Source organism: Python bivittatus, unplaced genomic scaffold (assembly GCF_059951505.1).
Source record: "Python bivittatus isolate LINGU-HERP-01145 unplaced genomic scaffold, Pbiv_v1 ctg000610_np1212, whole genome shotgun sequence".
NCBI lineage: Eukaryota > Metazoa > Chordata > Lepidosauria > Squamata > Pythonidae > Python > Python bivittatus.
Window position 1 is genome coordinate 31,501,601 of NW_028277088.1, and position 16,559 is coordinate 31,518,159.

General features: G+C 38.6%; 1 protein-coding gene across 7 annotated transcripts in view; it reads right to left on the bottom strand.

The window, feature by feature from the left end:
- OSBPL3 (oxysterol binding protein like 3) overlaps window positions 1-16,559 on the bottom strand; it is a 106,636-nt gene that overhangs the window by 12,737 nt on the left and 77,340 nt on the right. For 6 of the 7 annotated variants that reach the window (XM_088150688.1, XM_088150690.1, XM_088150689.1 and 3 more), the window contains 5 exons: window positions 11,300-11,407; window positions 5,815-5,949; window positions 5,223-5,316; window positions 3,541-3,788; window positions 2,457-2,594 (listed from right to left, as the gene is read on the bottom strand). In XM_088150688.1, coding sequence (XP_088006814.1) covers window positions 2,457-2,594; window positions 3,541-3,788; window positions 5,223-5,316; window positions 5,815-5,949; window positions 11,300-11,407 — 723 coding nt within the window. The remainder of the gene's footprint in view (window positions 1-2,456; window positions 2,595-3,540; window positions 3,789-5,222; window positions 5,317-5,814; window positions 5,950-11,299; window positions 11,408-16,559) is intronic. The other variant, XM_088150693.1, reaches the window with a different exon arrangement.

Consider the following 16,559-nt stretch of genomic DNA (forward strand, 5'->3'; position numbering starts at 1 on the left):
GATTTTTAGTAGGACTATAGTAATGCAACACAGCTACTGAAATATTTAATCACCAATACTAAAAATATCCACTTATTTCTTGTACCAAAGTTAGAAGATCTGTTATCAATGTTACTAGTTTTATTCATTGTACCCTTGGCAGATTTTGAATTTCCACTAATTGCCTAACAATCAGAAGCTGTTTTTAAATTTCAAGTTAGCAAATACTATAAAGATACATGAATGTCAGCTGCACATAGCTGACAAACTCAAGGAGTAAAACTACGGATTTCAGAAAGGCATCTTTAATGCTATTCAGGGGTAAAAACATAATACTGAAAACTACAGAAATTCATTCCTAGGCAGACTTATAGCAAACCATTTAAGGTGGAATCTCTTTGAAATATTTTCTTCCCACCTTCCTCGCAAATAGGGTGGGCTGCCTCTTGCATCTAGAAAAACATTAGTTTCACACTTCAAAATGGGATGTGTTGCGAAACTTCATTCTCCAAACAGATTGAAATTAAATGTTTTACACAATTCTACAAAATACCATAAAATAACTAAGGCTGACTTGGCAATAAGATCCACTGAACTTAATGCAATTTATTGTGAACACTGCACCTAAGTTCTCAATGGCTACCTTCAAACTTTTCAGTTAACAGTTTTAAACTAAAGCTGTAAAATATATGTCAACTGACTTTATTTATTTCCAGAAGTACATATTATGGCTGGACTGTGCTTTGGAGCTGATTCCAAAACGGTGCTTTGGAGCATGTGGGGGCAAAGGTAGCTCTTGTCTTTACAGCAGTTCTGTGTCTTCCCGAGATCTCATGACTTCATCACGTCCCTGCATCTTCCCACCTTTCGGAATCAACTCCCAAGTGCTGCCTAGCCCTATTAGATATCACTCTTCAGTACAAATCTTCCTAGGATAGTTCACAATAAGCACAATAAACATCAAACATCTAGAACTGAATTTTGTTTCTAAGAATAATTCCTCAGCAGAGAACACAACCTCATCATGTTAAAAAGTTAAAAGAAATTTTTTAAAAAAACCTTTCTAGATGAAAAAGAGCAATCATACTGATACAAGGCAAGCCTGCTTGGGTAGAGAATTCTGTGTGGTTTCAACAGCGCACAGGAGAGTCTCTCCAGTCTCTGTTGGAATCACCTTACATGGTGGGACACCTGGAGGGAAGATCCCATATGAAAAATTTAATACATAGGCAGGTTGCTATGGAAATAGTATTTCTCACTAGGAAAAGTATATGCATGTAAGAACTATATACAGAACGTGTCCTACTAACAACTCTTAAGATAGTAGGAACTAGGGAACCTTTGTTCTCTCTCTAAGTAACATGGAAGAGGAAAAGGAAGCAAAAAGTATCTGATCCTAACAAGAAAAGTACAGTGGTACCTCGGGTTACGAACGCCTCTGTTAACGAACTTTTCGGGTTACGACCAGCTCCGGCCGCAAAAATTTACCTCGGTTTGCGAACTCCCCCTCGGGGTACGAACAGGATACGCGGCCATTTTCCCTCCCGTGACACGGTCCGGGGCCATTTTTCTGCCCCTGACACGTGGTCCGTAGCCATTTTTCCACCCCTGACACGTGGTCCGTGGCCATTTTCCATCCCGACACATAGTCGTAGGGAGGGGGACTCTCCCTCCAAGCAATAGCCGCCTCCCTGTCCTCCACGCCCGAACGGATTAACGGTAATTACATTGAGCCTTATGGGGAAATTTGCTTCAGGTTGCGACCAATTCAGGGTGCGACCAGAGTCACGGAACGAATTAAGTTCGTAAACCGAGGTTCCACTGTATTCTGCTATTCTAAATAATAGAATATAGGGGAAGGGAATTAATAACTAGATGATTCAGAATTGGCTTGGACTACTCAGCTTTTCATTTGGAGTTACCATTAAGCCTTACTTTCTGTCCCCATATTAATTACATACATATAATTATTATAATAATTAATATTGTTAGCTATTAATAATGGTTAATAATAAAAGGCTGCTGCTGTTCTACCCCTCTGGATTTACCCTTCTCTTACAAGATTCCTCAGCCCTTTTTTTCCAGTGCTTCCAACAACTTCCCCCCAAATTCTCTTTCTGTCTTGCAGTCTTCATAAGTTTCTGGACCCATACCAACAATCTCTTGATCCTAAAGAATCTCCAGTCAGTCAAAAAATGCCTATGCTCCATTTTTTTTTTTTTTTACAAGAACCTTATGTAATTAATGGCTCTCCAGCAAGATACTATGTTCTGGCAAGATCTTGAGTGCCAAAATGTTGCCAATCCTATTGTGTAACTACATCTTTGCAAGTCTGAATTTAAGTTGTAGGAACATGAAGTGAAATGGAAAAAAAAGTTGATAGATGGTGTCCAGTATAGGTTATCCAAGAAAGCCTGTAACTAGATCATTAGAATTAGGAAGTTTTTCCAAACTGGATAATGATAAAATTGTACTACCTGTTCAGAAAAAAAACGGAAACCCTTATCTTCACGGATACATTCATAGGTTTCTCCAAGCACAGGATTGAACGGCTTGCTTCCAGCTCTGTAGTAGCTAGATGCATAGGCAGAGACCGCAAAGGCAGCCACATAAACCTAAGAGCAGAATTAGTAAAATTAAATTGGTCATTAAGAAAAGGGGTGCAAATATTATTTTTTATGATGTTTGGATTTTTTTTTTTAAATTAAAGGCTTTGATCTCACACTGACATCAAGGTCCATACCTCTTATAAATTCATGTGTTCTCATGGAATGGAGTTATGCTTTCATATTTTCACTCTTTCAGCTGCATTTGTGAGCAGCGACAGATGGGAGAATTCTTTTTCTAACTGAAGGGGTAATCATTGCAATCTTTATGAGTACATCACTTTCCCTACTTTTGGGGGGCCAAATCTGCAAAAACTATAGGTAGGTTGTGCATGAACCAGCTTTCATGGAATAATTTTTACCATACTGTCCCCCTTTTTATTGCTCAGCTATCTCAGTGTTAGGAGGAAGGGAAAAGAGGATTAACAGGTCAGTGACATATATGCACATCACAAGTCAGCCAAGATCCATTTTGAATTTGCATTTCAGTTTGACTTTGCAATTCAAACACACACGTCAGTTTGATTTTAAGAGTCAAGTTGAATCAAATTGATTTGAAAATTCAATAAAAATATGTGTATTGGTGTCCTCCTGGTCTTCAGGAAGGCTGCTAAGACCTGGGTCTTCCCCCATGCATTGGGCCACGATAGGAGTACAGCCCAGCACATGTATATTTGGGGTAGGAATGTTATGGCACCTTGGTTGAAATGGCTTTATTTTTCTCTGCATTGTTATTTTTGCATGTTGTTGTGAGCTGCCCAGAATGATGTTGTATAGGATGGGTGGCCAACAAACAACTACAGTTGCGTTCACAAGATGGGAATTTAACATTATGGGCTTCTCCTCATGAATTTTTCTCCATTAGGATCCCTTAGGCATCGGCCAACACCTGAACTTATATGAAAAGAAAAAAGGAATAATTCTCTCACTATTGGTATATCATATTTCTTCTTACCATCCTTTCAAAGATATTAGGTGTACATGCTGCTTTATCCAGCAATTCACTATACTCCAGTTCCTCACAGAGCTTCTGCAAAGTGTTCAGAGGTTCATTCAGCCCAACTGGCATGGACACCTTGGAGAGATCTTTTCCTATATTATTCCGCAGAATGTTCCAGAGGCTGATGTTGCTTGTATTGGGGCATGGAGCTGGTAGACGTGTCCTCCGCCTTGAGTCCTCCATACTACCATCTGGGACACAATCTTGAAGATGGAAGTCAGATTTAAGTTTGGCAATTTAATATTTTTCAGAATTCACTCTGTTTACTTAACATTATTTTTACTTATTACATCTGTCCTATAACTTCTCAGAATAGAAGATATAGTTGCATGTAGCTTTGAGAAGAATATTATGCTGAGACATGGTGATTTGACCAAGGACAACCCAAAATTTAGTAACTCTGGGCTTCCTGGCTTCCAAAACCAACTACTTCATTCAGAGATTGGGGACCTTTTTCAGTCAGTGAGCTTCATTCTCTTTGGTAACTTTCCAAAGAATTCATGCAATTGGTGAGCAAGACCAGAATTATACATCTAATACATATAGTAACTCTGGTCTGTGACCGTAATAAAGAAATTTGAATTTGAATACATATAGCATTCTCTTACTCATGTAGCTATCCATACCTGCAGCCATCCCCTCCCTCCCTCCCTCCCTCCCTCCCTTTCCTTACAGCTATTTTTTTAAAGGCCTTATTTACATAAATTGGACTTTTTCCATCCCCTCCATATTGACAATGGTGGTGGTGCATTTCAAGAGAAAGAAGAATAAAAAAAACAGGCTAATCTTTACCTCCATCCCAACAATTATCCTTAAGAAAAATGAGTCAATTTGCTAAAATTTACATTTTATATTTGTTGGTAAGAACATCTTGACGCATTTAGTTTTAAATTAGATTTCAGATTCCAGGACTGGAAGGGCCCATCAATAATAAAGCATAATATCACGCTTGCCATTCCGACAGAATGAGGATTCTCAAATGTACTAAGTAAAACTTGCTCATTTTAAGGCTTGCGTTTTTTGATAATTTTGGAGCATTGCCTTAGTTCTATCTCCTTCAGTACAGCACCTCCAGCACACAGAAAATGAGATATATGTGCAGAAATGCACATAAACTTTAGGATCAGTCCTTTCCTGTGCAATTTTTGTTGATCATGATTTGAGAGAATAGGCTCAGTAAAATCACATTTTTGCTCTTTTGCCACAATTTGGTATGTATACATTGCAATATGTTAGGAATTACTGGGATTGGTGAGCCTCCCATACACTTTCTCTCCCAAGTCACAAGTTAAACAAGCTGCAATGTAGGGGAAAGGTATATAAGGGAAGAGGAGAACATTGGAAAACTGTACAGTAAAATCCGAGTTATTCCTTCTTTGGACAGGTAGTTTCTCTCACATCACTGCACATAGTTTCAGAACTGCAAAACGATTGTTTAAAATGGAAGCCTGAACTTATCTGCATAGATATTCCTAGGTTACTAATTACCAGTAGTTCAAAAAAAATTTTTTAAAAAAAAAAAAGCATTCTCAGAGGACAGTACAAAAATAAAATAAAATAAAATAAAATAAAATAAAATAAAATAAAATAAAATAAAATAAAATAAAATAAAATAAAATAAAATAAAAAGCTCCTACCAAGTGTTTGCCTTTCATTCTCTATGTCATTACTTAGGTTGTCTTCGGAAACATTATCACTTATATCACTGGCATATGAATCATCATCAGACACCTGAGGAGGAAGGAAACATGATTTCACTCTGATTATGAAGGGGAAAAAAATCCCTTTTCAATGCTGCAACATATGTGAAAAGAAACGGGAAATAAAAATAGATCATCAAGTTTGAAATGGATATTGCAACAATAAAATGCCCCTGTAGCAACAGTTAGCCTGTGGAACAGACAAGACCAAAGTAAGCTTGAATATAATTTCCATATTATAGAAAATCTTGTTACTTTGCCAGTTTCCAAAAGGAATTAATATTCAAATTTGGGTTGGTTAAGTGTTTCTTTATAAGGAAAACATAGTAATATCTTCATCTAAGCAGTACTTCCTGTATTCATTCTTCCAGTCCCCTATTCTCTTAAAAATACTTTAAAAAGTACCAGCAGATAAGTTTTGTATGCTGAAATGGTGCGTAACTTGTCACTTGTAGCACCGAGGTTGCAAAGATAATAACGGTCAGATGATTTTGAAACAAATCCAGTACTTCTGAACTACTTTCCAGACCTCATTTTCTGAAGAACTGGCAGACAGCAGGACTTCCTGTGCATCAAAAAATTCGGTGAGTGAATCTGTTATTGACAATCTGCTTTCACTGGATAGCTGGTGAACCAGACCCCGGTTTTGATTTTCAGAATTTTCCTGCAAAAAAAGAGTTAAAAAACAGTCCTGAGCAACAGTTTATTTATTATTACAGTAATAATAATGTCCTTTTTACATTTTTTACATTTACAAGAATGTCTGACAGCTGACTCTGGGCCCTTTGCATAGTTAAAAATCAGAATAATGAAAAAGAGAAACAGATCCTCTCCATTAAGAAAAGCCATATCAAACAGCATACAAAGTCTTACAAGGGCTCACACCTCACTCTGCCCCAAGGCCAGGTTTTCAACACCTTTTAGAACACGATCATATGGAAAGCTGGGGGGTGATGCTGTTCCAGAGGGCAGGCACCGAAGAAGAGAACGTATATTCTTTAAGCACACATGGCTTTGGAAAAAGAACCCACAGCTTGACCAGGCTTTTAAGGGATGCTTACTCAAATTACTTCAGGAAGGAAAACACGGAACCATAACAATTATATACGTCTAACACCTTTCTTAAATATCTCAGCTCCTGGTGGCAGTTAAAGCTGGATTTCAGGGTGGAAGTCAAGGGCTCTGTAGCTACGCCCCCTCTCCCCCGAAATGATACTAGAGATTTACAGATTAGAATTCAGCAGCAAACTTGCAGATATTAATACAGGTCCTACAAGGTCACAGTGAGGCTGACATAGCCAGTTGGGGAGGTACATAACTGCAGAACTCCCTATATTTATACTAAAATACTATTTTCTGAAATAAAATGGTGCTTATTCCTATATATGACATAGGAATGATGTCAAGTTTGCTCATCCATGATGCAAGAGTGGGCAAACATTTAGTCCCAGAGGCTATACTCAAGAGGGTGTGGGCAAAAGCTGCAGTGAGCTGGGTAACAATGCACAGAGAACAGAGCTCCTAAGCTAGGATTCTCCATTTTTTTCTGATTCAGAAAAGTCTGATGGGAGTTTTACTTTGCTTTCAAAAACTACACTAAGCTTTTTAAAGGAACTACCACCAGTTGTGTGTTTCCCATTTCAAAATGGGAATGGATGATCTATCAGTATCACTGTAAGCAGCTGAAGCATGGGTAGGGGCAAGGGAGAGGTGGCAAAATCATGGTTGGATGGAGAGTCAAAAAAGCCTGGCTAAGCAAATTAACAACAAAACATAAGCAGAATTGCAAAGAATGGTGCATTGTGAGAAGCTAACGTGTATAAAGGGACACTGGCAGTAAAGCCTAACAGAAACGGACAAGGTCAAGTAGATGCGCTGGGTATAATGAGCAATTATTTTCTGTCTTCGCATCTCAATCTTTATATTGCCTTACAATACCATTGTTGAAGTATTTATCATCTGAGTATTTGAGAAATCAGTAGATTTATGCATAACTGAAACATCTGAAGTTCAGGTGAAGAATTTGGGTTCAGAAAGAGAAAAACAGTGAGGCAGTTGTTATCTACTTCTTTTTCTTTTCCCATCTGATATTTTCCATCACAGAAGAGTTTCCCATAATACTTAAATTGACATAGTCATTGACACAGAGAGGCCTAGAGAGATTTTTCATTTGTATTGTGGCCTCAAGGGTCCAGTTGAAAGATGTTCAAATATTTTTGTGTCCAACAGCCACATCTTTATTAATTTCTAGGTTTTCTGGGTGACCAAAGGCCTCAGTGCAGTAAAAGGATGGCACCAGAGGGAACAGGAGTGAAATTACTCACCCATTCCCCCTACTTTGTTGGTATTTTTATAAAGATAAATTGTTCTGATTTGGTGTCCTTTCATTTATCTTTTACAGAGAAATGCTGCTCTTACTTGATGCTTTTATTTGATACGTTTCAAATTCTGGAGCATGATCTTGAAGGCTTCTGATGATCACAAAAGCAAGGTATGCAGCTTGTGAGTTTTGGGCTTCCTGACTCCTGGCCTGTACCCCCAAAAGTAACTGACATTTAAGGAAACAGAGAACAAGAGAATAAAGGAAATTTGCAGATGGGCCCCCGTTTTTGTCATGAAAACGTTGGTGATTTTCATTTTGGGGACAGTTTATCTTTCCAGTTGAAGATTTCTTAGACATTTGTTGGAGAAAATGTATTTTGCTGACTTTTTGATCAAAGAGCAAAGCATAATTAGCTAATTTAATCTGTCCTCTGTGAATTGGCAATAGCATTAACTGCAGTGGTTTTTCTACTGTAAGGCATTTACAGGTGTCTTCTTCTACATAGGTAAGCACTTTTTCCTGATAATTTGTTTAACATTCAAGATTTAATTAATGTACACATTATTTGCAATAAAGATATTATTAAAAATTCTGATTTAAGTTAAGTGCATTAGGAACACCTCTCTCCGGGAGCCTTGACTCTGTCATTCTGCCAAAGTGATATATTTTTATAGACTTTTGTCCAGTTACTATGATTATTAGACTCACTGTAAGCAAGTTCAGTATCAATAGTATACCCAAATGGATCAAAGCAATACTAACACAGAAAAGATATTATCAAAGTAGGAAGTGTAAAGTTTGGATAACGCAATTTCTAAAGCCTCACATCCTCTTCTCTGATAGAAAAAAAGACAGAGAGAAAATCAGCAGTCAGAAGCAACTGGAAGATCTGACTAACCTACAAAACAAAATTAACAAGTACTTACTCACCCTTTCCTTTCTCCATTGCTTATTAGTCTCTGTATTTGTAACTCACAATTCTGGGATGATAGCAGTAAGATTATTATATTAAAACCTACTGCATGGTTTTAGTTTTAAATGTTTTACAGTGAAACCTCAGTTTACGAACTTAATTCGTTCCGTGACTCTGGTCGCACCCCGAATTGGTCGCAACCCAAAGCAAATTTCCCCATAAGGTTCAATGTAATTACCATTAATCCGTTCTGGCGTGGAGGACAGGGAGGCGGCTATTGCTTGGAGGGAGAGTCCCCCTCCCTACGACCACATGTCAGGGCGGAAAATGGCCGCAGACCACGTGTCAGGGGTGGAAAATGGCCGCAGACCACGTGTCAGGGGTGGAAAATGGCCGCAGACCATGTGTCAGGGGTGGAAAAATGGCCGCGGACCGTGTCATGGGAGGGAAAATGGCCATGTATCCTGTTCGTACCCCGAGGCGGAGTTCGCAAACCGAGGTAAATTTTTGCGGCCGGAGCTGGTCGTAACCCGAAAAGTTCGTTAACAGAGGCGTTCGTAACCCGAGGTACCACTGTATTTCTCTCTGTTTTTAATCCTAAATTATGGATTTGAGGAATCAGTAGATTAGGGCTATAGATACATAGAGAGATAGACGGGGGAGGATTGGCAAATTATATAATTTTTTAGGACACGTATAGTGAAAAGGAGAATGTTAGGAGAACCGAACCTAATGACCTTTTTTTAATGAAAACAGCAGATAACTAGCCTGTATGGCTATGAAATGGCCAGAGACTGTTCTAGGATAGACCCCTTTTGAGAAAGGGCATGTCTGTCCTCTCCCATTTCACAACTGGCTATGCATAATGACCTTAATCGTGTAAGTAAATAAAAACACAGAAGAAAAAACTAGCATGAACCTTGACACTGCCCTCAACAAATAGCACCCAGCCAGCTGAGCGGGGAGGCACACTGAACACCAGTTCATCCTTTTCCCCATTCTACTAAAAAAGATAATAATTATTTCTAAGTTTGTGCTGGTATGGTGTATACCCCACCATTCAAAAGCAGGGATTGGCATTTTGAGTTTGATCAGGGATGAACAACTTGCAGTTCACTGACTGCACACAACTCATTGCTGCATTTTATAGCCAAAACAAGTGTTTTAAATATTGTAGAGACTTAAGGCATCAAAGCATCCCTTTAACCTTCCCCCCTGCCTCAAATTAGAGGTTTCCCATTTTGGGAAGCTGTGTGCCTTAAGCCTCTTCAAAGCTCAAAAGCACCTGCATTCCCTCAAACAAAAGATCTGAAATTGCTTCTTTGCCCATTCTAACACCATAACTGGCCACCATGTTTCCTTTGGCTCCCCTGGCCTAAGAGTAACAGAAAATGTAGCCCCCGGGGCCAAAAAAGTTGCCCACTTCTATGTTAGATGTGAAAACAGAGTGCTGGGTTTATCAGGGTGTGTGGGAAGCCCTAGATCATTTTGGAAGCAGTTTATTCCCCAAGATATGTCATGGGAAGAGCAGATTTTTGTGTGTCTGCCCTTTAGTGCAAACAAAATGGAATGTCCACAGATACAAAATGCTATAATATCAGAGTGTGGAAAACCGAAGTGTTTATCTAGCTTACAGCAGAAGAACTGTTAAGTGACTAGCTCTAAAAAGCCACCAATCTCTAAACATCCTCTGTCTCTGGTACAGCAATATCCCTTATGAGTCAGTAAGAGAAATTCCATTGCACACAATGGCAAATCCCTTGAGAATATCTCATAAATGTGCAATATGAGCAAGGATCCATTAACATCCGTCTTCTCCAATCGTTCAGTTCAAATCACAGCATACTCCCAACATACATGAGTGGAACCCACCTGCATTATCTATTTGCCATTAATAGGTTAAATCCATTTTTATTTGGCTAAAAATATATATATATAAACTCAGATATTATAATATTCTTTGTACTATTTCTTATCTAGAAAGCTCATCTACTCCATTGTTACAAAGCTATACAATCTATCTCAGCTTTCCCTAAGCTGATGCCCTCCCAAACTTCCCATTAGTATGGTTTGGAATTCTGGGAATTGTAGTCCCAATGTATTTGAAGGGCACCTGCTTAAAAAAGGTTTCGTTGACCTATTATGATATCTAAATATATCTGCATTGATTTTCACACTGTTTCTAGGTAATCTCTGTTACCAGTGGTAGAAATATATTCAGAAAGAAAAAGGAAATTAGGCAATTGATAAGAAAATTTTGTAGCTCAACTTAAATTTTGTTTTTACATCTCCCCACAAAAAATCTTTCCAACAGCCTGTGTGGACTGGCATACTATGATCCTTATCTTGATAGGTTTTCTGTAGTGTTATTTTTTCCAGACTGGGTTGAAAGGTTCTGCATTCATAACTGTTTACAAAGGCAGCAGAATTAGCTTGTGACAATTATTTGAGGGTGTTTTTTCCCTCCTGTGCAAAAGTTGCTGTAGAAGGATCTAGTGTATAAGAAAGTAAATCATGGAATGTACAAACTGTTTAGCAACACTACAAAGAATGGCAAAAGAGCTTTTTCAAAAGACATTACAGCAGAAGTGAAATAAAAGCAAGCAGGCTGTCATCAAAGAGCAATGAAAGCATGTTCAGAACTGACGTTGTTATATGGTGGCACTCACAATGACATCCTATGCGATGAGAAGATTCATTAGCACAAGATAACGACCAGCTGAATGGAGGAGAGATGCAACAAGCAGTGTTGCAGACAGACAGGAAATCTATACCCACCTTTACAAAATCAGGGCTGGATTTTGCATTAGCAGCTGAATCAAGGAGCATAGATTCGGTATGTATTCTGCATAACCGGTCTTTAAGATCTGTATTTTGTGCTATGGCCTGGAACGTTTAAGAGAAAAAAAAAAGTACATTTGGACCATCAAGGTGTCTCAGCTGATCTCAGATAGTTGTCTCTCTGGTATAAAAAAGAGACAAAATGGAATTCTAAGGGTATTTGAAGCCAAATAATTTTTCCCTTTTCCCCCGCTAGAAGGGTCTATTTAGATGATAGGAGCTGTTGTGACAGCAACTGAAAAGCATCTTTTGCAAAGCACCAGCTCAAAAAGCAAAGATGGGGCTAACTCTGGGCTTAAGTCATGCTCTAAACTCTTGTACATGTAGAGTCTCCACAATGATAAATTTTCAAGTAATACATCTTGCAGTCATGGGGAGCTACTTAAGAGCCTAAGTGAAGAGGGTACAGTATTAAATCTGTAGTACACTGCAATGCCAGCTTATTGGGAAACAATGATTTGGTACAGGACTGCAGTATCTGGTGATGAAAGGCTTAACATTTCTCTGCTATGATATTGCATGTATCCATGTATCCATGGAAGCCTTTTTAAACGTTGGTATTAGCAGTTAAAAGCCAGGGGATATGTTATTTTTCATGATCAGATGAAGGAAAACTGTAATCTTCTTCTTGTTCTTCTTCTTTTGAGGCTCTACCTACATTGTCTTCTAAATCTGGTTGTAATGGAAAACACACATCTGACATTGCACATTTAACATCACATGCACTTGAGAGTTATTGAGAGTTTCCAAGAATACACAGAGGTGACAGATGCAAGCAGAAATGATTTCTAATAAGGCCATTCAGATGCAGCTTTATGGGTAATAGCTGATTCTTCCATTTTTAAACACTATGTGGCAGGTCTCTTACATTCCTCACAGGTCCTTGATTTCTTTATTTGAAATATAATTTTTAGAAAGATATGACTAATGAGTTAGGAAGTACATGTGCTAATTATCTTCCAAATGCCACTCCATTCCATTTACTGAATGCTGCCCCCAACACCAAGTAGGTGTGAATATCCATTTCTCTTTCCTCCAAAGACAGCAAACACTCCTTTTGCTTTGATTTATGTTAGAAAATAATAATTGCTAGATGAAGATGCCACCACAAGATGACTTTTCACCTTGGTGTTCTAACCAGGTTAGGCAAGGGGGGGAAAGCCACTAGCTGATTCAAGAAAGAAAGCCAATACATGTAAACCAGCCTTGCTTCTGTGAAATAGTAGCAGCAGTGGCACATCACCAACTTAACTACAACACAAGCAAAAGGCAGGAAATGCACACCCATATGGTAATAATTGACATTAAGCTCTGTATGACTAATCAGGGCAAGATCAAACAAGCCTCCTCAGCAAGTGGGTGTTGCATGGTTTCCTCAAAAAGAATACAGTTTTTAAGACAAGTATGACTAACCGCTTGGGAATTTGTTAATTATCTTGACGTCAAAAGGAGTGATATTGCAATGTTATATCCATTTATCTGGGAACAAGCTCCAGCACATTAAATAGGATTGTGCTGCAAGACACTATGGATGAAGTTTTGGAAAGTTTTTAATTATTCGGAATGTTACTATCTATAATGAAGTTTTTAATACATGTATCATATGTAGTATGATAGAATATTATTACTGTCTATTATTTTGTTTCTGTTCTTTGTTGATTTTAAACCTACATTCGCTGCCCAGAGTCACTATTGTATAAATTAATATAATTAATAAATAAGACAGTAAGAAAGTGAGGAAAATATGAGGAGATCCAAATTTAACCCTGCCAAGGCATGATACATGGATAAATGAAATACTTAAATTGATGCAGGTAATCTGAAAGTATTTTCATTTTCAATATCCAGATATGTCTATTTGAGGGTTAATCAAACTATGGAATTCATTTCCATGTGATGTAGTGATGGCCTCTGACTTGAAAGCTTTAAAAGGATATTAGATAAAATTATGAATGAGATTATCAATGGCCACAATTCATAATTGTTACAAAAACCTCCCCAGAATCAGGAGCAACTGCTGAATACCAGTTTGGAATTCAGAAACCTGCTTTATATATTTAGGCAGATCTATTTAATCCAGAATTATCCTTGTTAGGGAAGGATGGGCTGGAACAACATTTATTGGGCCATTGTGAAGAATTTGTGAGCTATCTGGAGAATAAAATCACTCAAATCCATTTGGCCTTTGATGCTAGCAGAGCAGTTCTAATAATGTAATATAGGCTACCCCTCTGAACATTATCTGGGATGGCTTGGAGTGAGCTGATCCTGAGGAAGTGGAGAGAGTTCTCCATATCAACTTTGCCACCTGTAGCCTGGATTCCTGTCCTTACTGGTTTGTGAAATCTTCCAGGAAGGAGAGCGGAGGCTGGGTGTAAGCAGTGGTGCATGCTTCTTTGGGGAAGGGGTGCTGCCACTTGGTTTGAAGGAGGCAGTTGTGTGCCCCCTCCTGAAGAAGCCATTGTTCAACCTGGCAAATTTAGCTAACTACTGACTGGTCTCCAAACTTTCTTTTTGGGGAAAGTTGTTGAGAGGGTGGTGGGGCTGTAGAGAAAGCAAATTACTTGTACTCTGCACCTGTACCTTGAAAAGGGCTCTGGAGGAAGCAAATTATCTGTACCCTTTCCAGTCAGGGCACAGGCCTGAGCATGAGACCAGCTGGGCAGTTCCAGCTGATGGTTGTGAGGAGTAAGAGTTCAAGACCTAGGATGTTCTATTTGGGGTGTTTCAAATGTTGAGATTTTCACCCATCGTATTTGACATCTGCATGAAGCCAGTGGGGGAGATCACCTGCTGGCATAGAGTCATGTATCAATAATATGCTGATGATACTTAGTTATACATCTTGACTCCAAGATGAACAAGAAAAGTGGTTGAGATTCTATCTTGATGCCTAGAAGCTGAGTCTTGATAGGGAAGAGGGTCAATCTCAATCGAAAAGAGTGTAGCTTTGGGTGTGAAGCTCCTCTGATTTCAGTGTTATTCAATTTTGACTTTACATGGAGTTGTGCCTCCCCATGCAAGAGTTGGTGTGTAATCCAGGGGTCCTCTTAGAGTCACAACTACTTCCCAGAGAGCAGGTAGCAACTGTGTCAGGGAGCACCTTTTCACAGCTCCATCTCGTATGCCAGTTACACACTTCTCTGGATTGGGAGGCCTTGCCCACTATCATTCATGCCTTTGTAACCCCCCTCTCCCAATTCAGATTACTGTACTGCATTCTACAGGGTGCTACCTTTAAGGACAATTTGGAAACCAGCTGCTCATGAATGTAGCCACTCAAGCAGTTTTGGCCCCAGTTGATTTGCCCATGTAAAACCTCTGCTTTAAGAACTGCACTGGTAAGCACTGTGTTTCTGGGTGCAATTCAAGGTGTTACTGCAGTTGTCACCTTTGAAAGCCTTCATGGTTCAGAACCTGAGTATGTATAGGACTGCCTACTCCCAGCGGCCTCTGTCCATCCATTAAAAGCTGTAGCAGAGAGCTCTCTTCACACTTCCTATAAGCCATGGAAAGTCAGTAATGACTAGAATGGCAAGTAAGTAAGTAAGTAAGTAAGTAAGTAAGTAAGTAAGTAAGTAAAATAATTGTCTATATTACTGCAACTCCAAGCTTTCAAAACAAGACTAATTGTTCCTGGAGATGGTGTACTTAGGACCATCTAGATGCAGGATATAAACTCAACCAGAGCTTTAGTCTATCCACTGCTGAACAACAGTGAGAGAGATGATAGCCTTCAGTTTCTGCTTACAGGCTTCACTGAGATTACTAGTTAAGCAATTTCTACCAGCTTCCTAGAGACTAGTTAAGCTCTTGGCCTATTCCTCTTCTGTTCTATAATTTGGATGAAGCCAAAACTGCTTAATTAACAAATGTACTTTGATCTTTAACTTCTATTTTTATTGCTGCATTCTCAAACAGTAATATTGAATGGGTTGAAAGCATAGTATTCCCTTTAGGTTTTAAATGGATGTGAGGGAAATAAAGGGACTGGCTACCTTAAGCTATTCGGTAGCTATAAAACCAGCATCCAATTGAACTTAGACCAGAATTTACCCTCTCCCACAAATGGGGATGTGAAGCAGGTTGAAGGGAAAGATGAGGGATCATTTTTATGTAATCATGTTGCCAGTAGGCATTCTTGTTCACAGTCTACATCCTATTTTATTCATAAGTTTTGAACACTTTACTATCTCCCATATTTATTTTACATCTGCGTAACTTAGCTGTATGTTTCCTGCTTTCTTCATCTTCAGAAGTTATTTCACTAATCACTGCAATGGCTTGGGGAACTGGGACTCATAACAAATTTATTAATATTTAAAATGTCATACAATTCTTTTGCAATTTCACAATATGATGCTCACAACCTAGATAACTGCTTGACACTGACAAAGATCTATGCTGTACATGTGGTTCTATACTAATACAAGAAACATGAATTTGTCCCTGCCAGATCACATTTATTCCACGTCAGTTTCTCTAAGGTTTGAAATAAGAGTATTTAAATTTTTCTTTTGAACATTTATTCCTCCTTCACTTATTAGGACAACAAGGCTGCACCAATGGACTACGTGTGGCTTGTACTATTCCATTAATTTGGATGGATATGTACCACGTTTTGCCCCTTTTAAACAAACAGTATACAACTTCAATCATATAAACAATACTATTAAAGTGTCATAACATATCTTGGTAGAGGTTTTAATAATGCAGTGTGAAGTCATAGGAGTCAGGAAATGAGGTGAAGTCCAGGAAGAAATCCAAATACCTCATGACCTAAGTCCTGTGAAATTTAGCCATGTCTCTCCTGTATGCTCTGCTACAACATGGTATTTTTTATTATATTTTGCTTTTCTTCAGGAACTCAAAGCAGCACACATTTTTGGTCAACCCATACTTGTGTAACTACTTGAAATCGTGCCTCCCTTGTCCGTGTCCAACCCAGGAAAAAGGCCCACTTTTCATAACGATGTATGAGCTACACCTCCTGATTCCCAGAAAGAATTAGCAGGGTTATTCCTGTCTACATCTTCTTAGCTAATTCTTCATTCTTTAGGATTTCCTGCAGATGCTTCACTTTAATCAACATTTCTACTAGGAATTCATCAAAATGTCAGCCAAATTCTGGACAAAGTATTATTTGATGATTTGCATCATCAAGTGGTAAAATGGAACATTGTGCATTTTGCAATGC